The sequence below is a fragment of the Balaenoptera ricei genome, chromosome 3 (genome assembly GCF_028023285.1).
Source record: "Balaenoptera ricei isolate mBalRic1 chromosome 3, mBalRic1.hap2, whole genome shotgun sequence".
NCBI lineage: Eukaryota > Metazoa > Chordata > Mammalia > Artiodactyla > Balaenopteridae > Balaenoptera > Balaenoptera ricei.
Genome location: NC_082641.1, coordinates 138,770,831 through 138,795,851, shown reverse-complemented (window position 1 = coordinate 138,795,851; position 25,021 = coordinate 138,770,831). Strand labels below are relative to the sequence as shown.

The following is a 25,021-nucleotide window of genomic DNA, read 5'->3' as shown; positions in this document are numbered from 1 at the left end:
TGGCTCCTGGTGTTTGGGGAGTGTGAAACAGCACGTGTCAGAATGGCGCGTGTCACAGTGCGCGTGCAGATGTCGGCGTTGTACGCGTCTCCATTGCGGCGGGAGCCCGCCAGTGTGGGCTGCGGGAGGCTTGTGTCTCCCGCCCACTTACCGGAGGCGGCGCGGGAACCACCCGGCCAGAGCGACTGCGAGTGACCGCGTGTGCGCGCGCGCCCGTGCGGGGGAGGGGCGCGCCGCGCTGGCAGCGCCGCGCGCAGGCGCAGAGCGCGGGAGCGCGGCCACCGCCGCGGCAGAGCGCCGGGGGCTGGAAGAGTGAACGAAAGGGGTCATGGCTGCCGCCGGCTGCTGAAGAGCTCGGCCCGCGAGCGCCTGCCGCCGCGTACGATGGTGACCGCACGGGTCGGGCCGCTGCCGCCGCCGCTGCCGCCGCCTCCCAAGACGCTGCATCCAAGGCCCGGCGCGGAGGAGCCGCCGCTGTGAGCCGCGCCGTCCCGGCCCCCGCCGCCACCGCCCGAGAAGGAGAGGGCAGGCGAGAGAGCCGGGGAGTTGCGGAGTCCGTCTGTCCGCCGGCGGCGCTGCCCCGCGGGGAAGGAGGCCGCAGCCTGAGGTGACCGAGCCGTCCGCCCCGGCCGGCCCACTCCTATCCCGGCGCCCGGTCCGCATGCCATATCCTCTCTCACCCCCCTCCCCCTTCCCTCCTCCCTTCCCCCATCCAGTCGCCCGCTCTGTCCTCTTCTCCCCCTTCGCCCCTTCCCCCGTTCGCCTCCCTCCTCTTCTCCCAAGCTTCGGCGGCGTCCACATCCCCTCTTCACCCGCAGCGCCCCTCTCTCCCTCCCAACCGCCAGTCCCTCCCGCGGTCCTCCTGGCCCCCCCTTCGGCTGTCTCCGACTCTGCCCTCCCCTCCCGGGGCCCAGCTTAGAGCCCCCTTTCCCGGCTCCCGGGCCTTGTTCGCCGCCTTTCCACCCTCCACCCTCCTGGAGCTCTCTCATCTCCCCCGGCATTCCTTAGATGCCCTCGCTCTGAGCGCTCCCCCATCGCCTCCCCAGTACCCCATTTCGGGGCCTTTTTTAAGCCCCTTTCTGAGCTGCCCCTTTCCTAGCTGCTCCTTTCTAGCTCCTTTCTTCCAGTTCCCACTTCCAACTTTCCTTCTTTTTCGTTTTTGTCCACTTTGCTCACAAGCTTCCCTCCCTCTTTTATTTCACCCTAGTCTTCTTTGGTTTACGCAGCCCCAAACTCAGCTTCTCCCCTTTCATTCGGTTTGAGGTTGTTTGGGGGTGCGGAAAGGCCTGCCAAGTCATTCTTCAAGTGGGGACCCATTTGCTCTGCATGGCGTCTGTCAGTCCTTTTTTTACAGTAAAAGGGGTCCTCATCCCTTTTTGTCCCCATCACTTCCTCTGTCGTTTGCCATCCTTTCCGCATCCCCCTCCACTTATGCTTTTACCAACCAAGGACCCCGAGACCCTTGCCCTCCTTCAGGAATGGGTCCCCTTTCTGTTCAGGGATGAAGAACTTCGCCCGTGTCTTTCTTCAGAATCTTTTTGGTGCGTGGCGCGGCCGAGCCAGCACCCTTGGCCAGACAGGAGGGGAGCTCCCTGGCACGGGCCTCTCTCCTGGCAGAGTTTTTGTGGACGTAATCCCTTAGCCCCGCGGCAGCGCCTGCTTTGCAGCGAGCTGGGTTGGGGTTACTATAGTTCAAACGCAACTGAGATCAGCAGGCGTGGGGGGCGGGGGAGGAGGTGCGGGGAGAGAGGAAGGGGGCTTTGCAGTGAGAAGGCATCAAAGATTAATGGATGGCTTTGCATCGCAGTCTGCAGTAAACAGGAAACTAGTTTGAAAGGAAAGGAGAGGGACTGTGTCTTTTTATTTTTTAAAATACGGACTGTGCAGTTCTGGTGAATCTTGAATCCTGCCCAAAGGATGAGCTGTCGGTGCTGCAGTCATGACCCAGGCTGAGCGCCCAATGACAGAGAGAGCAGTTTTTATTTCCTCTGTCTGGCTGCTTAAGTTGAAGGATGGCCCTTGTATTCAGAGTGGACTCCTTATCTTTGTCGATTTGGAGATGACCAGAAACCACAGAATTGCTAGTAGTTTATGTGGAAATCAGGTACAAAGTTAGCTAGCAGTGAGTGGGAGTGGGGAGGGCCAGCTATATTTAAAACTTGTGCCAATGCTTATGTAAGAAGTGCGTTCTCCCTGGTATCTAAGTTTTTGGCTGAGTTTACTTATGATTTTAGGTTTTTGCTCTGCCCTCTGACATTTTCAGGGATATGGACAGCCAGAAAATCTGTCTTTCTGAAGATTGGCTTTAGCTGATGGTAGAATTTTGTTTTGTTTTTCAAATTGGATTGGACAAAGATGATGAATGATAGTTTTTCTTCTGTGCTGAGGGAAAAAGGTGTAAAAACTTTCCGCATTAAATTATCTAATACTGTACTGAATAATTTTAAATTGGATTATATGGCATTCTTTGTTTTGTCCAGGAGATGTGAATTCTGTTCATTTTTTGGGTAAGATAACATTTTCATTTCTTTTTCTTATTTAACATAATTCTTCAGCAGATGAGAAGAGCTATGACTTTAAAAACTTAGGTTTTTCGTATTGTTGATGATTTGTTTGATTTCTTCATATTCAAAACCAAAATGTAGTGTTTTCAGGAAAGTGTAGAATGAGGCCCCCTGTGTGTCCTAACCACAAACGTGAAGGATGAACTGTGCAATGTTATACTTGTACAGGACATCCTTGTGTTTGTAAGTAGCAACTTGCTGCTTCCAAGCCTGGGAATGTCATTTAATGAAATCGTTTGGTCCTCTTTTTGGTTAGCTTTTTTTTTTTAAATTTTATTTATTTATTTATTTATTTATTTATTTCTTTCTGTGTTGGGTCTTCGTTTCTGTGCGAGGGCTTTCTCCAGTTGCGGCGAGCGGGGGCCACTCTTCATCGCGGTGCGCGGGCCTCTCACTGTTGCGGCCTCTCATTGCGGAGCACAGGCTCTAGACGCGCAGGCTCAGTAGCTGTGGCTCACGGGCCTAGTTGCTCCGCGGCATGTGGGATCTTCCCAGGCCAGGGCTCGAACCCGAGTCCCCTGCACCGGCAGGCAGACTCTCAACCACTGCGCCACCAGGGAAGCCCTGGTTAGCTTTTGTTGAGCCTTTTTTTTTTTGCTGTTATTGGTAAGAAAGGATGGATTTTTTTTTTAAAGCTGTTTTACTGTGTAAAGCATCTATGAGTCGTATTTAGTTTTCATTACTTTCTGAGATGGTGTGGTGGAGTGTTATTTTCCCAGTTCTTTTCACATTTCAAGGAGGAAATTTAAAAATCATGCACATTTGTGACCACCTAGAGGGGTGGGGTAGGGAGGGTGGGACGGAGACGAAAGAGGGAGGAGATATGGGGATATGCGTATACGTATAGCTGATTCACTTTGATATAAAGCAGAAACTGGTGCACCATTGTGGAGCACTTATACTCCAATACAGATGTTAAAAAAAAATCATGCACAGAAGGCAAAATGTACGTAACTGAACAAGGCAGGAAGTATCTTATATACTTGGCTTTAGAGAGTGTCAGGCCTTTGAATTTTCTTTGCCTTCAGCTCTTCTGCTTATTTTCGAGGCTTATTTGGTATTGTTTTGGTTTTAAGAGAATTTTGAGCTCCCTCTGACTTAGAATATGCTCATTAGCACTAACAAATCTAAGAAAAAGATAAATTAGGCTTGAACCAAACATCTTAGTGGTATAATAATCTCTTTACCCCAGTAGAGAAGGCTACATTTTTATTTCACGTTTTTAAATTAGTCATTTGGCACATGTGAGTGATTTCAGGTATCTGCAAGTAAGATATATTTCAACATTTTGTTTAGGTGTTGGTTTAGTTTGTGGTGCCGGAGTGTGGTTTATGGTATTTGTCTGTGATGGTCACCACCCTATCATGTGGCACTTCTACTGCAGAAAGGTTCAAAATGTGTTTTCCCCCCACCTCTCATTTGTTTCCACAGCTCTTGTGGGTAACATTTTAGATTTGGTTTTCTGTGTGTTAAACTTGTTTCCTCCATGTCCCTCCCCTATACATGGCCAGTTTGCCAGTGATGTACTGAAGTATCACTCATATGCAGAAATAAATGAAACATGTAGTAAGCAATATATTTGTTATTCAATGGGATATTTCGTTCTCTGCAGGCAGTAGAGTTTAGGGATCTGTCTTGGATGTTCTTTTGTATCAATAGCTTTAGGAACCCAAGATTTTCTTTTTATCCTTGTTCTGTTTGTGAGGCAAGAGTAGTGGTAATTAAGAGGGAATGTATACCATTCTGCTAATGGCCTTTTGTAATAGAAATACGGTCCTCTGTAAGAACTGGGAGATTTTTTTCCTTAGCATTTCAAATTTTGATTTCTAATGCAGGATTGGTTTAAATTTTTTTCTTTACCCCTGTAAGAGCTACAATAAATAGTGAAAGTGGGCACAGTTAAAAATAATGAAAACATTAAAAACATACAAAGGCTCTAAGTCAGATGAAATAAATATGGACCACAAATATTTTTTATTTATGTGTGTATGTATGTATTTATGGTTGCGTTGGCTCTTCGTTGCTGCGTGCGGTCTTTCTCTAGTTGTGGCGAGCGGCGTCTACTCTTCGTCGCGGTGCGCAGGCTTCTCATTAAGGTGGCTTCTCTTGTTGTGGAGCACGGGCTCTAGGGCTGCGGGCTTCAGCAGTTGTGGCTTGCGGGCTCTAGAGCGCAGGCTCAGTAGTTGTGGCACACGGGCTTAGTTGCTCCGTGGCATGTGGGATCTTCCTGGACCAGGTCTCGAACCTGTGTCCCCTGCATTGGCAGGTGGATTCTTAACCACTGAGCCACCAGGGAAGTCCTGGACCACAAATATTAACTCAGTAATTGTCTCTTTTTGTTGTTGTTGTTACTTACAAAAGCAGTAGTGATTTATATTGGATTCTAGAATATGGAAAAATACTTTTCCATTATAGAATAAAGCCTGTCAGTGATATTTTTACCTAGGTCCATGGTAATTTTCACACTGGTGACTGGTGGTTTGTGACAAAAATCTATCATTTGTGTACTTTGAAATGAATTCCAAGAGTGCATTGAGTTACCAGTTTGACCACCAGAGTAAGTAGTTACTTTCTGTGTATTTCCTTAAGTCATCTAGATAGCTTAGGCACATTACATTACACTTTTTACCAAGAATTTATTTTTTCAAGTGGGCTGCTCCCCACCAAGTAATACATGGGTATACTGAAACATTTGGCAAACAGAAAAAGATAGAGGGGAATAAAAATCACCCCAGGGCCACTGTTGAAAGGATGTTAATGTGAATATTTTGGTGTATATCTTCCCAGAATATTTTTTTTCTTAATAATATTATGAGCTTTGAGAAATTTAGGTTCCTGAATGGCATAATTTGTAATAAATGTTGATTAGAGATTTTATTTCTCAGCGCTTTTTTCTCCTTAGGACACAGCTATTTGGTTGTGATTCTCTCACAATATTATCTTTTTCTTATGTAGGAAAATTATTAAAGCGGTGTTGTTCTTTTAAAGTAATCAGAATTACAGTTCTTATTTATAAAAATGTTAATTCTGCATTATTGGTAGGATATACATAACATTTGGGTAGTGGGAATGATATGTAATAAATCAGTTTTTAAGTGATTGAAAAACTTATATTAATGGTTTGCCAAGTTGAGCTGCCTTTTTTTTCCCCCAGCTATCTGAGCTAGGAAGCTATGAAAATTAGAGGGTGAAATGGAAATACTGACAAATATTTAACCATAGCATAGCAATCTGTCACTATAATTTTCTTCAGAAATCAATGTTTTCATTTGTCCTGTAATGTCTGAAATTACTGCCAAAGCTAGAAGTGTGTTTTGCTTTCTCAGCAAAGTTCTTAAAAGAATATTGTCAGAGCCAACAATCTAGAATTATCATTACTCCTAAAATTGTCCTTTACCACTTCAGTTTGTTCTCTTCTCTTGTCTATAATTCCTTGGATTAATTTGCAGCTGTATCATATAAAGCAGTATTACGCCAAATTGTCCTTTTAAATAGTAGATTGTCTGGGAGATCCTTCATTTCCTTCCTTTTTTTTCTTCTCCCCATTCCACCACTACTAATCAACAGCTAAGCAAAGACAGAGGCTGCAGACCCACAATGCCTGACTTCTTCCATGTGCCAGCATGTTTGTGTGTCAGGCGAAGAATTTAATGAGCTTTTTCCTACTTTGAAGGCAGATTGTGGGAATTTCAGACTAAGTTTAATTTTAATGATTCAAGGAAACAATATTGCAAATAATGTTATCTTTACCTATATCATGAGTTCTCTGAACTGTATCTATATCACATAAATTCAGTACTTCAGTTTTGATTTTAAGTAATAAGGAAAAGGATAGACTACGAGAAGCTGTGCGCTAAATGTGCAATCATGAAATTCTTATTGAGTAACTTAGGCTTTTTCATGTAATAACTATTTAAAATTTGCCCTCTTTTTAAAAAGCTGCGTAAATCTCAAAGATTTTTATAGGAGTGAATTTTTCAAGATAATTGGACAAAGGTTACAGTATTCTTATAGGGTGTTTTGTTAAATGCCTAGATTTGGAATTAGGAGGTTTTTTTTTTTTTTTTTTTGACCATGCCATGCAGCTTATGGGATTTATTTATTTACTTATTTATTTTTAGCTGCATTGGGTCTTCGTTGCTGTGTGCAGTCTTTCTCTAGTTGCGGCGAGCCGGGGGCTGCTCTTTGTTATGGCGCGCAGGCTTCTCATTGTGGTGGCTTCTCTTGTTACGGAGCACGGGCTCTAAGCGCACAGGCTTCAGTAGTTGTGGCGCACAGGCTTAGTTGCTCTGCGGCATGTGGGACCTTCCTGGACCAGGGCTCAAACCCATGTCCCCTGCATTGGCAGGATTCTTAACTACTTTGCCACTAGGGAAGCCCAGGGGCTTTTTATAAACAAATTTTGAGGTCTGAACATTTCATCAGAGTCTTAAAGTTGAGCAGACCTGAGAGAGTCCATGTGAAAACACAATACAAAGCTTATTTCCTAAATATCTAGAAGTAGTAGATGTGTCTAAGGAGCTTTTTTTACATTGTAACATAGTTTTTGTGTAGTATGTGAGAATCCATTAGATTGATAAGAGGATATCTGAAAGCTATTTGAGGTAACTTATTTTTTTTTTTTTTTAAACATCTTTATTGAAGTATAATTGCCTTACAATGGTGTGTTAGCTTCTGCTTTATAACAAAGTTAATCAGTTATACATATACAATATGTTCCCATATCTCTTCCCTCTTGCATCTCCCTCCCTCCCACCCTCCCCATCCCACCCCTCTAGGTGGTCACAAAGCACCGAGCTGATCTCCCTGTGCTATGCGGCTGCTTCCCACTAGCTATCTATTTTACATTTGGTAGTGTATATATGTCCATGACACTCTCTTACCCTGTCACATCTCACCCCACCCCCTCCCCATATCCTCAAGTCCATTCTCTAGTAGGTCTGTGTCTTTATTCCTGTCTTGCCACTAGGTTCTTCATGGCTTTTTTTTTCCCTTAGATTCCGTATATATGTGTTAGCATACTGTATTTGTTTTTCTCTTTCTGACTTACTTCACTCTGTATGACAGACTCTAACTCCATCCACCTCATTACAAATACCTCCATTTCATTTCTTTTTATGGCTGAGTAATATTCCATTGTATATATGTGCCACATCTTCTTTATCCATTCATCTGTTGATGGACATTTAGGTTGCTTCCATGTCCTGGCTATTGTAAATAGAGCTGCAATGAACATTTTGGTACATGACTCTTTTTGAACTATGGTTTTCTCAGGGTATATGCCCAGTAGTGGGATTGCTGGGTTGTATGGTAGTTCTATTTGTAGTTTTTTAAGGAACCTCCATACTGTTCTCCATAGTGGCTGTATCAATTTACATTCCCACCAACAGTGTAAGAGAGTTCCCTTTCCTCCACACCCTCTCCAGCATTTATTGTTTCTAGATTTTTTGATGATGGCCATTCTGACCAGTGTGAGATGATATCTCATTGTAGTTTTGATTTGCATTTCTCTAATGATTAATGATGTTGAGCATTCTTTCATGTGTCTGTAGGCCATCTGTATATCTTCTTTGGAGAAATGTCTATTTAGGTCTTCTGCCCATTTTTGGATTGGGTTGTTCGTTTTTTTGTTATTGAGCTGCATGAGCTGCTTGTAAATCTTGGAGATTAATCCTTTGCCAGTTGCTTCATTTGCAAATATTTTCTCCCATTCTGATGGTTGTCTTTTGGTCTTGTTTATGGTTTCCTTTGCTGTGCAAAAGCTTTTAAGTTTCATTAGGTCCCATTTGTTTATTTGTGTTCTTATTTCCATTTCTCTGGGAGCTGGGTCAAAAAGAATCTTGCTGTGATGTATGTCATAGAGTGTTCTGCCTATGTTTTCCTCTAAGAGTTTGATAGTGTCTGGTCTTACACTTAGGTCTTTAATCCATTTGGAGTTTATTTTTGTGCATGGTGTCAGGGAGTGTTCTAATTTCATACTTTTACATGTATCTGTCCAATTTTCCCAGCACCACTTATTGAAGAGGCTGTCTTTTCTCCACTGTATATGCTTGCCTCCTTTATCAAAGATAAGGTGACCATATGTGCGTGGGTTTATCTCTGGGCTTTCTATCCTGTTCCATTGATCAATATTTCTGTTTTTGTGCCAGTACCAAACTGTCTTGATTATTGTAGCTTTGTAATATAGTCTGAAGTCAGGGAGCCTGATTCCCCCAGCTCCATTTTTCGTTCTCAAGATTGCTTTGGCTATTCGGGGTCTTTTGTGTTTCCATACAAATTGTGAAATTTTTTGTTCTAGTTCTGTGAAAAATGCCAGTGGTAGTTTGATAGGGATTGCATTGAATCTGTAGATTGCTTTGGGTAGTAGAGTCATTTTCACAATGTTGATTCTTCCAATCCAGGAACATGGTATATCTTTCCATCTATTTGTATCATCTTTAATTTCTTTCATCAGTGTCTTATAATTTTCTGCATACAGGTCTTTTGTCTCCTTAGGTAGGTTTATTCCTAGATATTTTATTCTTTTTGTTGCAATGGTAAACGGGAGTGTTTTCTTAATTTCACTTTCAGATTTTTCGTCATTAGTGTATAGAAATGCAAGAGATTTCTGTGCATTAATTTTGTATCCTGCTACTTTACCAAATTCATTGATTAGCTCTAGGAGTTTTCTGGTAGCATCTTTAGGATTCTCTATGTATAGTATCATGTCATCTGCAAACAGTGACAGCTTTACTTCTTCTTTTCCGATTTGGATTCCTTTTATTTCTTTTTCTTCTCTGATTGCCGTGGCTAACACTTCCAAAACTATGTTGAATAATAGTGGTGAGAGTGGGCAACCTTGTCTTGTTCCTGATCTTAGTGGAAATGGTTTCAGTTTTTCACCATTGAGGACAATGTTGGCTGTGGGTTTGTCATATATGGCCTTTATTATGTTGAGGAAAGTTCCCTCTATGCCTACTTTCTGCAGGGCTTTTATCATAAATGGGTGTTGAATTTTGTCGAAAGCTTTCTCTGCATCTATTGAGATGATCATATGGTTTTTCTCCTTCAGTTTGTTAATATGGTGTATCACATTGATTGATTTACGTATATTGAAGAATCCTTGCATTCCTGGGATAAACCCCACTTGATCATGGTGTATGATCCTTTTAACGTGCTGTTGGATTCTGTTTGCTAGTATTTTGTTGAGGATTTTTGCATCTATGTTCATCAGTGATATTGGCCTGTAGTTTTCTTTCTTTGTGACATCTTTGTCTGGTTTTGGTATCAGGGTGATGGTGGCCTTGTAGAATGATTTTGGGAGTGTTCCTCCCTCTGCAATATTTTGGAAGAGTTTGAGAAGGATAGGTGTTAGCTCTTCTCTAAATGTTTGATAGAATTCACCTGTGAAGCCATCTGGTCCTGGGCTTTTGTTTGTTGGAAGGTTTTTAATCACAGTTTCAATTTCAGTGCTTGTGAGTGGTCTGTTCATATTTTCTATTTCTTCCTGGTTCAGTCTCGGCAGTTTGTGCATTTCTAAGAATCTGTCCATTTCTTCCAGGTTGTCCATTTTATTGGCGTAGAGTTGCTTGTAGTAATCTCTCATGATCTTTTGTATTTCTGCAGTGTCAGTGGTTACTTCTCCTTTTTTATTTCTAATTCTATTGATTTGAGTCTTCTCCCTTTTTCTCTTGATGAGTCTGGCTAATGGTTTATCAATTTTGTTTATCTTCTCAAAGAACCAGCTTTTAGTTTTATTGATTTTTGCTATTGTTTCCTTCATTTCTTTTTCATTTATTTCTGACCTGATCTTTATGATTTCTTTCCTTCTGCTAGCTTTGGGGTTTTTTTGTTCTTCTTTCTCTAATTGCTTTAGGTGCAAGGTTAGGTTGTTTATTCAAGATGTTTCCTGTTTCTTGAGGTAGGCCTGTATTGCTATAAACTTCCCTCTTAGCACTGCTTTTGCTGCGTCCCATAGGTTTTGGGTCGTCGTATCTCCATTGTCATTTGTTTCTAGGTATTTTTTGATTTCTCCTTTGATTTCTTCAGTGATCACTTCGTTATTAAGTAGTGTATTGTGTAGCCTCCATGTGTTTGTATTTTTTACACATCTTTTCCTGTAATTGATATCTAGTCTAATAGCGTTGTGGTCGGAAAAGATACTTGATACGATTTCAATTTTCTTAAATTTACCAAGGCTTGATTTGTGACCCAAGATATGATCTATCCTGGAGAATGTTCCATGCGCACTTGAGAAAAATGTGTATTCTGTTGTTTTTGGGTGGAATGTCCTATAAATATCAATTAAGTCCATCTTGTTTAATGTATCATTTAAAGCTTGTGTTTCCTTATTTATTTTCATTTTGGATGATCTGTCCATTGGTGAAAGTGGGGTGTTAAAGTCCCCTACTATGATTGTGTTGCTGTCAATTTCCCCTTTTATGGCTGTTAGTATTTGCCTTATGTATTGAGGTGCTCCTATGTTGGGTGCATAAATATTTACAATTGTTATACCTTCCTCTTGGATCGATCCCTTGATCATTATATAGTGTCCTTCTTTGTCTCTTATAATATTCTTTATTTTAAAGTCTATTTTGTCTGATATGAGAATTGCTACTCCAGCTTTCTTTTGATTTCCATTTGCATGGAATATCTTTTTCCATCCCCTCACTTTCAGTCTGTATGTGTCTCTAGGTCTGAAGTGGGTCTCTTGTAGACAGCATATATATGGGTCTTGTTTTTGTATCCATTCAGCCAGTCTGTGTCTTTTGGTGGGAGCATTTAATCCATTTACATTCAAGGTAATTATCGATATGTATGTTCCTATTCCCATTTTCTTAAATGTTTTGGGTTTGTTATTGTAGGTGTTTTCCTTCTCTTGTGTTTCTTGCCTAGAGAAGTTCCTTTAGCATTTGTTGTAAAGCTGGTTTGGTGGTGCTGAACTCTCTCAGCTTTTGCTTGTCTGTAAAGGTTTTAATTTCTCCATCACATCTGAATGAGATTCTTGCTGGGTAGAGTAATCTTGGTTGTAGGTTTTTCTCCTTCATCACTTTAAGTATATCCTGCCACTCCCTTCTGGCTTGCAGAGTTTCTGCTGAAAGATCAGATGTTAACCTTATGGGGATTCCCTTGTGTGTTATTTGTTGTTTTTCCCTTGCTGCTTTTAATATGTTTTCTTTATATTTAATTTTTGACAGTTTGATTAATATGTGTCTTGGCGTGTTTCTCCTTGGGTTTATCCTGTATGGGACTCTCTGTGCTTCCTGGACTTGATTAACTATTTCCTTTCCCATATTAGGGAAGTTTTCCACTATAATCTCTTCAAATATTTTCTCAGTCCCTTTCTTTTTCTCTTCTTCTTCTGGGACCCCTATAATTCGAATGTTGGTGCGTTTAATGTTGTCCCAGAGGTCTCTGAGACTGTCCTCAGTTCTTTTCATTCTTTTTTCTTTATCCTGCTCTGCAGTAGTTATTTCCACCATTTTATCTTCCAGGTCACTTATCCTTTCTTCTGCCTCAGTTATTCTGCTATTGATCCCATCTAGAGTATTTTTAATTTCATTTATTGTGTTTTTCATCGTTGCTTGGTTCCTCTTTAGTTCTTCTACGTCCTTGTTAAATGTTTCTTGCATTTTGTCTATTCTATTTCCAAGATTTTGGATCATCCTTACTATCATTATTCTGAATTCTTTTTCAGGTAGACTACCTATTTCCTCTTCATTTGTTAGGTCTGGTGTGTTTTGACCCTGTTCCTTCATCTGCTGTGTGTTTTTCTGTCGTCTCATTTTGCTTATCTTACTGTGTTTGGGGTCTCCTTTTCACAGGCTGCAGGTTCGTAGTTCCCGTTGTTTTTGGTATCTGTCCCCAGTGGGTAAGGTTGGTTCAGTGGGTTGTGTAGGCTTCCTGGTGGAGGGGACTATTGCCTGTGTTCTGGTGGATGAGGTTGAATCTTGTCTTTCTGGTGGGCACGTCCACGTCTGGTGGTGTGTTTTGGGGTGTCTGTGGCCTTATGATTTTAGGCAGCCTCCCTGCTAATGGATGGGGCTGTGTTCCTGTCCTGCTAGTTGTTTGGCATAGGGTGTCCAGCCCTGTAGCTTGCTGGTCGTTGAGTGAAGCTGGGTCTTGATGTTGAGATGGAGATCTCTGAGAGATTTTTGCCGTTTGGTATTACGTGGAGCTGGTAGGTCTCTTGTGGACCAGTGTCCTGAAGTTGGCTCTCCCACCTCAGAGGCACAGCCCTGATGCCTGGCTGGAGCACCAAGAGCCTTTCATCCACACAGCTCAGAATATAAGGGAGAAAAAAATAGAAAGAAAGAAAGAGGATAAAATAAAATAAAATAAAGCTATTATAATAAAAAATAAGAAAAAAATTATTAAGAGTAAATGTATTCAGAAAAATTTTTTTTAATTTTAAAAAATAGATTTATTAATTTTTTATAGTAAAAAATAAAAAAATTTTTTAATTTCTAAAAATAGAAAATACGGAAAAAATTATTAAGAAAACATATATTAGGAAAAAAAAAATTCTTTTAAGTAAAAAAAAAAAATGGACGGACCTAACCCTAGGACTGATGGTGAAAGCAAAGCTATACAGACAAAATCTCACCCAGAAGCATACACATATATACTCACAAAAAAAGGAAAAGGGGAAATTAATATATCCTGCTCCTAAAGTCCACCTTTTGAATTTGGGATGATTCGTTGTCTATTCAGGTATTCAACAGATGCAGGCACATCAAGTTGTTTGTGGAGCTTTAATCCGCTGCTTCTGTGGCTGCTGGGAGAGATTTCCCTTTCTCTTCTTTGTTCGTACAGCTCCCAGCGTTCAGCTTTGGATTTGGACCCGCCTCTGCATGTACGTCGCCTGAGGGCGTCCGTTCCCCGCCCAGACAGAACGGGGTTAAAGGAGCAGCTGCTTCCGGGGCTCTGGCTCACTCAGGCTGGGGGAGGGAGCGGTATGGAGGAGGCGGGGCGAGCCTGCGGCGTCAGCGGCGTCATGACGTTGCAGCAGCCTGAGGCGCACCGTGTGTTCTCCCGGGGAAGTTGTCCCCGGATCACGGGAGCCTGGCAGTGGCGAGCTGCACCGGCTCCCGGGAGGGGCAGTGTGGAGAGTGACCTGTGCTCGCACACAGGCTTCTTGGTGGCGGCAGCAGCAGCCTTAGCGTCTCCTGCCCGTCTCTGGGGTCCGCGCTGTTAGCCGCGGCTCGCGCCCATCTCTGGAGTTCGTTTAGGCAGCGTTCTGAATCCCCTCTCCTTGCGCGCCGCGAAACAAAGAGGCAAGAAAAAGTCTCTTGCCTCTTCGGCAGCTGCAGACTTTTTCCCGGTCTCCCTCCCAGCCAGCTGTGGTGCGCTAACCCCTTCAGGCTGTGTTCACGCCGCCAACCCCAGTCCTCTCCCTGCTACCGAAGCCCGCGTCTCAGCTCCCAGCCCCGCCTGCCCCAGCGGGTGAGCAGACAAGCCTCTCGGGCTGGTGAGCGCTGCTCTGCGCTGAGCCTCTGTGCGGGAATCTCTCCGTTTTTCCCTCTGCGCCCCTGTTGCTGTGGGATCCGCGCTGATAGCCGCGGCTCGCACCTCTCTCTGGATTTCGTTTAGGCAGCGCTCTGAATCCCCTCTCCTTGCGCGCCGCGAAACAAAGAGGCAAGAAAAAGTCTCTTGCCTCTTCGGCAGCTGCAGACTTTTTCCCGGACTCCCTCCCGGCTAGCACCAAAGCCCGAGCCTCAGCTCCCAGCCCCCGCCCGCCCCGGCGGGTGAGCAGACAAGCCTCTCGGGCTGGTGAGTGCTGGTTGGCGCCGAGCCTCCGTGCGGGAATCTCTCCGCTTTGCCCTCCGCACCCCTGTGGCTGTGCTCTCCTCCGCGGCTCCGAAGCTTCCCCCCTCTGCCACCCGCAGTCTCTGCCCGCAAAGGGGCTTCCTAGTGCCTGGAAACCTTTCCTCCTTCACGGCTCCCTCCCACTGGCGCAGGTCCCATCCCTATTCTTTTGTCTCTGTTATTTCTTTTTTCTTTTACCCTACCCAAGTACGTGGGGATTTTCTTGCCTTTTGGGAGGTCTGACGTCTTCTGCCAGCGTTCAGTGGGTGTTCTGTAGGAGCAGTTCCACGTGTAGATGTATTTCTACTGTATCTGTGGGAAGGAAGGTGATCTCCGCGTCTTACTCTTCCGCCATCTTGCCCCTACTCCTAGGTAACTTATTTTTATATATTGTGTCTCCTGAATTTTAGGTCTGCTCCAAGAAAAAAACATGGCTGCAAAGGAGAAACTGGAGGCAGTGTTAAATGTGGCCCTGCGGGTGCCAAGCATCATGCTGTTGGATGTCCTGTACAGATGGGATGTCAGCTCCTTCTTCCAGCAGATCCAGAGGAGTAGCCTCAATAACAACCCTCTTTTCCAGTATAAGTATTTGGCTCTTAATATGCATTATGTAGGTAAGTGTCTACAGTATCTTTCTTAAGCTTCTGGTGAGCATTCTGATTTATTTTATGTCTTTGAATATTCTTAAATTTGGGTAAAATGAAGTCCTTTTACATTGAGATGACAGTAATATAGTTGATGAATATGAATCTTGTTTATAGTCTTATTTATCTTACAATTGCACATGAATTATTAGGGGTAGAGGAAAACAGACAGTGTTGGATTTATTTTACTGTATGAAACGAGAAGGCAGAAGAAAACATTTTATTTTTTAATTTATTTTTTTCTTCTAGGTTTATAAGATATAATTGATGTACATAGAAGAAAACATTTTAGATTTTAATATGAATAAAATAAATAACAGGAAATACCTTCCCAGGCATTTGGCCTGTTCTAATTTGTCATTATTTTGGGATTTGGTAGTAATTCAGAAAGTAAGCTTTTTAAAATGCAGTATTTTTATTGTTCCAAAACATTAGTATCATTTGAAGGTAAAGTATTCATTTCAGTTAAATGAAATATGGAAAATGATATTATAATATTAAGAAAAGTGCTCCTTGAAATATAATTGATATGATTTGGAGTTAGTGGTAGAAATAATGTGGAAAGAAATTAGAGTTAAAGGTTAAAGAAATTAAAGTCAAGAAATACAGGCAGGAAGCAGATAAAATCCATCTAGAATAAAAGTCATGATTCTTAATTTTTAGGTTAGTTTTTGTTTTATATGTAATGATAGCAACAATATATTTTCATTTAACATTGCTGTTTTATAACTCAAGATGTGGTTTGAATGATGTACTGTAGTGGTTTTATTAATATTTTTATTATTAGAATTGTCTGTCAACAAGTATATCTTTTTAAAATTTGTAAAGCTTATCTTTTATAAAATTGTTAAGGGTTGTCCTGTCTCTATGAGACTTATTTTTATCTATAAAAGAACTTTCTGCGTTTCAGAACTTAGCCCTGAGAACCCCTTACAGCTCTAAGAGATTACCAAGTAAGCCATTGTGGGAAGGAGTGTGGTATAGTAGAAAAGACAGTGCACGAGAGGCAGAACATCTGGGTACAATAAACTCATCTCTCTTAGTTGGTACTACCTTGGGAAAGTCTCTGAAATGAGAAGGTTCTTTTATGCTGCAAAACACTAATTCTCAGCCCTTTATTCAAGGCTTGTATGTTAGCCGATTTATGGAAAATAATTCCAGTCTGTAGTAGAAGAACAATTGGGTACTTGGCTTAGAATTTTAGCTTGATCAGCTAAAGTAATTCGTACTGTGGTTTTAAAAATGTGATTATCATATGTATTATTTCTGAATAGATTGAAATATTTATTATAAAAACAGCTGCCTAATAACCAGAAACATTAATTGCAGAAATTGTATGGGTCCTAGTACAGTTGCAGTTCATACTCACCAGCTTATAACTTTGGGAACTCAACTGAGCCTTCTTTTTTTTTTTTAAGAATTTATTATTTATTTATTTATTTTAAAATACAGTTTTATGCAAATAAAGGACAGATCATTGGAATTTCTGCCCTCCTTAAGGAAAGACATCAATACTTTTACAAGCTTAGCCTCATTCAGATAGAATTTGGAGGCTTTCGGTCTTCTTTTATTTTTATTTATTTATTTTTCATTGCTGCATGCGGGCTTTCCCTAATTGCGGAGAGCAGGGGCTACTCTTCGTTGCGGCGCGCGGGCTTCTCATCTGCGGTGGCTTCTCCTGTTGCAGAGCACGGGCTCTAGGGGCACAGGCTCAGTAGTTGTGGCACACAGGCTTAGTTGCTCCACGGCATGTGGGGTCTTCCTGGACCAGGGCTCGAACCCGTGTCCCCTTCATTGGCAGGAGGATTCTTTTTTTTTTTTTATATAAATTTATTTATTTATTTTTAGCTGTGTTGGGTCTTCGTTTCTGTGTGAGGGCTTTCTCTAGTTGCGGCAAGCGGGGGCCACTCTTCATTGCGGTGCGCGGGCCTCTCACTATCGCGGCCTCTCTTGTTGCGGAGCACAGACTCCAGACATGCAGGCTCAGTAGCTGTGGCTCACGGGCCCAGTTGCTCTGCGGCATGTGGGATCTTCCCAGACCAGGGCTCGAACCCGTGTCCCCTGCATTGGCAGGCAGATTCTCAACCACTGCGCCACCAGGGAAGCCCGGCAGGAGGATTCTTAACCACTGCGCCACCAGGGGAGCCCCAGTTGAGCCTCCTTAAATACACTTATTACATGCTATGGTAGAGTAAGCTCAGTGATTGCATGAGTAGATATTTTCAGCTTGAACAGTTTTTTGGTTAGAGTAACCTCTGTGTCAGTATTATGTAGTGTTTATGTAATGTTCCAGTTTACAGAATTTCACCCTTAAATAAATTTTTAAAATTGGTAGTTTATGGTTCAAAAACCAAAAAGCATAAAAGGTACACAGTGAAAAGTGCCTTCCTCCTATCTCTGTTCCTCATCCACTAAGTTCTCACTTTGAGTCCCAACAAGTAGCTATTTTTATTTCCTTGTGTATAATTCTACGGATATTTTTATGCATGTATAAGTAAATATAAAGATATATTGATATATAAATGTAAATATAATATAGAAGTACAAATGTATATATTTCCCTTTTTAGTACAGATGATAATACTACTCTTCTGAAACTTTGTTTTAACTTAATGATGTATCATAGAGCCATAACTGCTGTTTTTAGATATTTACTGTTTTTTTACGTTGACACTTTCTGTTCTGCCAAATCTTAAGATTCTGATTAACTCTTGAGGCCTCACTCTCCCCCCAGCCCTCCAATTCTGTTTCATAGTGGCACAGTACCCTTGTATGGCTGTACCGTAATTTATTGCACGAATTACTTCATTGGAGGATGTTTTAGATAGCTTCTGTCTTCTGCTGTTTCATTCAGTGTTGTACTAAATAATTTTGTATAGCCATCATTTCAAAAGGTGCAAATATAGCCTTGGGATAAGTTATTAGAAGTGAAACTGCCGGGTTAAAGAGTATATATACATTTGTACTATTTTTTTTTTTTTTTTTTAATTAATTAATTAATTAATTTATGGCTGTGTTGGGTCTTCGTTTCTGTGCAAGGGCTTTCTCTAGTTGTGGCAAGCGGGGACCACTCTTCATCGCGGTGCGCGGGCCTCTCACCATCGCGGCCTCTCTTGTTGCGGAGCACAGGCTCCAGACGCGCAGGCTCAGTAGTTGTGGCTCACGGGCTTAGTTGCTCCGCGGCATGTGGAATCTTCCCAGACCAGGGCTCGAGCCCGTGTCCCCTGCATTGGCAGGCAGATTCTCAACCACTGCGCCACCAGGGAAGCCCCTACATTTGTACTATTGATTGATAATGCTCTCCATAGGATTTTACTATTTTATACCTCCACAAACGGTGGATGAGAGTTCCTGAAATCCTATATCCTTATCAAAACAGAGTTATCATACTTTAATATTTGGCTGCTCAGTAAGTGAAAAATGGTTGTTTTTTAATGTAGTATTAATTTGTATTTCTCTTATGAGTGAGATTGAATTTATTCACGTGTTTTAAAAAAAGTGTATTTCCTCCTCTGAGTTGTCAGTACATGTCCCTTGCTCACTTTTCTATTGGTTTGTTAGCCTTTTCTTACCAATTTATGGGAGTTTGGTATATACTAGGGAAATAAACCCTGTGTGATGAGTTGGAATTATATTTTCCAATTTCAGTTCTCTTGATTTTGCTTCAGATTTTTTTGACATGCAGAATTTGTTTTATGTGATTGAATTTATCATTTTTTTCCAATAGCTTTAGGATTTTGAATCAATTAAAAAAAGCCTTCTCTGTTTTTGAGTTTATAAAGAATTGTCATGTTTTATTGCATTATTTTTGTTTTATCATTTTTTACATTTAAGTCTTTTGCTCCATTTAGAATTTATCTGCTTGTACAGTGTGTTTTATTCCATTTCTAAACTTTTTCTTCTGTTTTTTTAGTTTCTTATTATTGAGGATTTAGATTATATTTTACTGTCTGATAGAATTAGTCTCTTCATTTTTCTTTATTTCCCTCTCTGAGTTTTTTTGTTATTATTAGTTTTCTATATAAACTTCAGAATTATCTAATCTTGTTCCAAAAACAACCCTGTTGACCTTTTTGCTGAGATTGCAAACTATTAAAATTTTAAGTTAGGATGAAGAGAGAACTTAAGGATGCTAACTCTTCCTTAACACAGAGAGACTTGCTATGTTCAGATTTCTTTTGAGTCCTTCTGGAATGTTTAAAGTTTTCTTTATATAGGTCTTAGACTTATTGTTAAGTTTGTTCCTAGGTATTTTATCTTTTTTATTACTATTATGAGTTTTTTTTCCCCTTTATAGCCTCTAATTGTTTGTTATTAAGAGCTTAAAAATCAAGGTGGGCAGTGTTAATATTTTTGCTTATGGAGTATAATTGTACCTTTGAACTTAGAAGCTTTCCAGTGTTGGTTCTGTCTGAGAACAGCAAAGAAAAGTGACTGTCCAAATGTAATTGGTGGAATGTTAATTATAGAACTGTTTTGCAGCATATAGGATATAAAAAGGGGAATAGAAATAATATTGAAAAGGAAGAATGGGGCCATTTGTGAAAAATCTTGAATACAGATGTTAGGTATTGTGCTTAATTTGGTAGCTAGTGATGGGTCAGTAAGGAATTTTGAGCAGGTGAGCTGCATCTTAAAATTGATTAGGCAATGTTGTATAGGATAATAGGTTGGGGAGGGGAGAAACTGGAGGTAAGAAGACCAATTAGGATTTTAGGCAAGAGGTAATGAGAGCCAGAGCTAGCATGGTAGCAGTAGCAAAGGAAAGAGTGGATATGAGAATAGTTCTGTTGTAACTGCAGTCATTAAAATCATTAGCGACCTAACATGTAAAACTCAAACTTCATTTATATCCCTATTCTGCAGACCTTTCCATGTTTGTGAAGCTGTTGACCACTTTCTCTTTTTTAAAAATGTTTCTGGATTCTTCTAACTTATTGACCATTCCTTCTGACTCTTTTGCTGTATTTTTTTCTTTGGACTTCTTTAGTCTTGATATTCCCAGAATTTGTGTTTAATTTTCATCTTCTGTTGTTTGGGTGATTTCACATAGTTTTGGCTACAAATCTCTATCTAACTTTTCACAGCTTTTTTGACCACCTTAGCCTATGGTAGTGTTCCTCCTCTTTGATCCCATGGTATCCAGTTCATACCTCCACCATAGCACTTATTGTGCTGCATTCTAAGGGTCCATATGCTCATCTGTCTTCCTAACTAGATTGTTAACTCCTTTAAGGTAGGATTGGGGTTGTCTATTATCTCAGTATTCCCAGTACTTAGCTAGTGCCTGATGCTGAATAAATGAATTTCTAACTACCGTTAGATATCTCCACCTAAATATTCTACAGACACCTCAACTTATTACTGAACTCATCATCTTTACTTCAACTCAAACCTCTTCCTTCTTGTGTATTTCCTGTCTTAATAGCAAAGCCATCCTCTCAGTTATCTAAGCTAAAAACATCAGAACCATCTTCACTTCCTTGTTCTCAACCACTCACCAGTAGATCACCACTAAGACGTATTTGAATATGTATCTCATAGCTGACCCTGTCAACTCTATATCCAAAGCTACTGTTTTATTCCATGTCCTCATTTTTTCCCCCACTGCTAAAATAATCCTTTAAATATTAGAAATTTCTATATTTTGTTAGGAAGATTCATCAATGTTATTTTAAGCAGGTCATCATTTTTAAATACTGCCAGTCTTGCTTTTTAATTATACATTACTGTTGGGTTAGCTTCATCATTATCAATTTAGTTTGTTGTGTTCTGTTTGGATAATCCTATAGCATGAATAGTGATGCATATTTGCATCTGCAGTAGTTTTGTATTTTTCAAATAATTAGATTATGTATACAGTTGACCCTTGAACTGTGCAGGTCCACTTAAATGTGGATTTTTTCAGTAGATACGTACTACAGTACTACATGATCCACAGTTGGTTGAATCCGTGGATGTGGAACTGTGGATACGGTGGGCCAACTGTAAAGTTACACTCAGGTTTTCTACTGAAGAGGAGGGGGAGGGGTTGGTGCTCCTAACCCCGGCATTGTTCAAGGATCAACTGTTTATTGTAGTTCGGATGATTTATTCCTACTGCTCTTATATCAGCATAAGTATTCATAATCTCTCAAAAATCTTCTTGTGTGATATATTTTATTATCACAGAGTTATTTTTTCACTGGAATGTGAAAATGGGGGTATAGGTGAGCCATATGGTTTTTGTTGTTTTTTGTTTTCTTACCTCACCTAAATGGTATCTAAAGGATCTGAGAACGTTAGCCCAGGCTAAGCTCCTTATTATCATATTTAAGTCTTTATACTGAGGCTTTAGCCACCAGTTCTATCAGCATCATCTCCCAGTACCCTCCCAATACTCTTTCTATTTACACCAGAATCTAGTCTAGCCTATAGAATTTACTGTCTCCTGAAAATATCCTTCGTGCTTTCATGGCTTTTGGACCTGCTGTGTTCTTTTTTCTTAGAATGTTTCCCCCTTTTCTTAGCCTAGTAAAGATCCATTCATTCTTTGAGGTCCAGGTGAAACTTAATCACTTAACCATAGCCCTTCTAATTTTTGTTTAATAGAGCACCAGTAATGTATCATACTTTTGTTCTTGTTTGTTTTTTCACTAGACTGTGAATCTTTTTTTTTCCTTTGGATTTTCCATGTCTAGGAATGCATATGGATCATACTTTACACATAATAATGTTGGTTGAATGACTGAATAATTGAAAGAATGAATGAAATGAGTATGTTCCATCTAGAGGATTTGGCAGCTCATTTTATGAGATGTGCAGGAGAAGGGAAAGATAATATCTGGAAAGGAAAACGATAGTTCATTAAAAGTCAAGAATTTAACGTTTCATGCAGTAGACTGATTAGAAAATCCTTCAGCCACAAACAGTAAAAATGCTTGCTAAATATAATAAACATCCTTTTAAATACTTCTAAGGTCCTGTGAGATAGGGATTAACACAATTATTTGGGGGAAATTATTTTAAGAAGTGAAAAGCAGATAGAAATATGTATCTCTGGCTTCTGCTGGGTTGTTCTTGAAGTTCGGATGTGTGGGAAGTCTGTAGTCTGTAGCACCACTCCTGTTTCTTTAGCTTTAAGCATGATCGATTCAGCTTGAGCGAGACATTAGGTGCTAAGAAGGGACATCTGTGCCCTAATAAAGACTCATTCATAAGAGGAAAATAAACTAGGATCAGATTTTTGCAAGACATAGAATGTTACACTGAGAGGTTCAAAACTTTTGAAGGTTTTAGAGCAAGAGAGTTGTCTAAATGAAAGTGATAGTTTTGGGAATATTACCCTGGTAACAAAGCATAGGATGGATAAGGATGGGAAGAGACAAAGAAAAATAGCAATTAGTATCAATAAATTATTACATTACAGAGCGGATTAAGACGGGGCATAGGGACTGGAAAGGAGGGGTAACGTAAGAGATCTGTTGAGGAAGACTCAGTGGGACTGGGTGATAACAGGGGACTCAGGTTTGAGTCAGAGTGAATGGGATTTAGGAGAGTGAAAGAGGGTGAGGTGAGCTAGCTTGTTGAGGGAGGAGGATGGGAGCTCAGTTTGTATTTATTGTATATGAGAACCTTTAAGTGGAGTATATCTCAGGCATCATGAGCTACGAGATGTCTACTTAGAATAGGAAATGAGTAAGGTTTTTTGCTTATGTAGTGGGTTCTCAGAACTATTGTTGTGTCATCTGGAATGGTATATTTGAAACAAGAAAATAGATTCTTTGAGCTAGATACTTTATATAGAGAATAGAAGTTGTTCAGGAACTAAATTTTCTGTGTTCACTTGAGAGGGTGAAAAGAAAGCAGAGAGGAGGATTTAGAGGGTAAAAGGAAATCCACGTCACAGAGCCAGAGAATAAGTTTTGAGGGTAGTTGCTTCAGATGCTGGGACAAGGATTAAACTTGAGTCTTAGATTTGTCAAGTAGGTAATTGTTGACTTTCAAGTTTCTTTAGAGAAAAGAAAAGGGGGTTTGTAGAGGATCTAAGATTGTAAAGGGTAAAGAGGGAATAATAGTTAGAAAATAGAGGCTTTGGTACAGATAATTTATAACATTTGTCAGTGGAATGAGAAAAATAGGTAATAGGAAAAGGAGAAATCAGTGTGGAGAGAAGTTTTTCTTTAAGACTGGGGAGAAGAGCCCTGCACATCCTTTGAAAAGAGAGTTGAGGATGGTGTCAAGGGAATGATTGAAGATATAGGAGGTAGAGGGTCTTTTGGAGTTGGAAAAATAAAATCTGAGTCACATAGAAAGCGCAGTCATAGAGAGGGACAGTAAGACACTCAGTTCTTCTGGGACTAGAGAATGAGAGAAATGACATAGAAGAAATAAGGAGACAAGGAAAGGTAGATGATGGAGTAAATCCTCTTGTACCTTTGTGTGATATATTTGATGATAAAGTAGAAAAATTTACAAAGGAAATGAAAAATGCTTTATATTTTTAATAGAAAAATCCATACTGATTTTGCTGTCCTAAACTTGCTTTGGTAGTGAAGTAAAAAACCTCAAAGTTGTTGAAACCTAATTGGGAAGTAATTTACTTCAAGCTCTTTTTATTATTGTAATTAACTGGAAGACTAAATTAGAATCGAATTTTATTTATATCTCTCTTAACTTCTACTACAGGTTATATCTTAAGTGTTGTGCTACTAACCTTGCCCAGGCAGCATCTGGTTCAGCTTTACCTATATTTTTTGACTGCCCTGCTCCTCTATGCTGGACATCAAATCTCCAGGTAAGAATGTGAGCCATTTTTGAAATGTATGACTGAATTTAAAGTTTTCCTTTACCAATAAAATACTTTTCATGAACACTGTTAAGAAGCTGAGGCTTTGGTAGGTATCCAAAACAGACTTTTTTTTGATACTTGTTTTCTAAATGAATATTATCATATAGGATTAATAGCTGGGGTTATGTCTCAAAATTTTTTTCTGCTTTTAAAAACAATCTTACTATGAAACGGACCTTAAGGGTATGTTTACAAAGATACCCATGAGCTTTTCTTTATTACCTGAGAAAAGAATATCCAAAGACAGGATACAGGAACTATTTAACAGTTACGGACTTCATTACTGTCATCATTTTAGGAAGTCGGTTTATGATGCATGAGTTATCAGCATAAGGTGCAACCATGTATATAGTGGATGATTGATATAAATTATTTCACGAGGTTAATTGTATAGCTCAGAACTTCTGCCTCTTTAGAAGTATTGTCTGTTTGTCTTGGTCTGCTGGTCCTAAATTTTAAGACTCTGGTCTGCCAATGAATATGAGCTTCTTACTTTGAAACAGTATTAAAATTGTTAATATTGTTAACAGTAAATGTAATGGGGTAGAATAAGTTTTGTGGGTACAATATTTGTTTTGATTGAAATGTATAACTGTAGCAAAATGTACTCCCAATTCTAAGAAGAGTGGCAGTTACTTTGCATATATAACAAGATATAATTTTCTAGAGGTTTGAAACACAGATTTTGGTGTAGGTTTGAAATTTAATCTTAGAAATAGCATTTTTGTATTACTAGAATTGAATGGTTGACTTTTAAAAAACCTTTTTCCCCCTGATTATAAAATTATACTGTTCGCTGTAGGCAGTTTTTGGGAAATATAGAAAATTTAAAGGCAGTAGCAATCACCTGAAATTATACCACCCTGAGATAGACCTGTTAAGATTCTGTTATTTCCTTCCAGTTTTTTAATACCTTCCACTTTTCACCACTTCATTGGGTACAAAAGAGTGACAGTTACTAACAGTCACTGACTCTTGGTCCCTTTTGCTGAAGCAGGACCTCCATCTTCCTTATTTCATCTAGTTATTTCCTGAAGTCCCCCAAGTATTTCCCAGAAACTCAGTCTTCTCACATTCTTCTCCTCTGTTCCTATCTGATTGATTTCCTCTGCTCAAAATGGTACCTGGAGGGTGGTGTCTTACTCTTTAACTTCTGCTGCTATCCTTGCCCAGGGTATGTTCTTGGATGTCAGAAT

The 25,021-nt window shown here is 40.3% G+C and overlaps 1 protein-coding gene across 1 annotated transcript in view; it reads left to right on the top strand.

Annotated features, from left to right (window-relative positions):
- Positions 1–274: 274 nt before the first annotated feature.
- RNF145 (ring finger protein 145) overlaps positions 275–25,021 on the top strand; it is a 72,124-nt gene continuing 47,377 nt past the window's right edge. Inside the window, exons 1-3 of the mRNA XM_059917608.1 lie at positions 275–607; positions 14,762–14,965; positions 23,663–23,771. Of these exons, the coding sequence (XP_059773591.1) occupies positions 14,782–14,965; positions 23,663–23,771 (293 nt within the window). The 5' untranslated portion in view covers positions 275–607; positions 14,762–14,781. The remainder of the gene's footprint in view (positions 608–14,761; positions 14,966–23,662; positions 23,772–25,021) is intronic.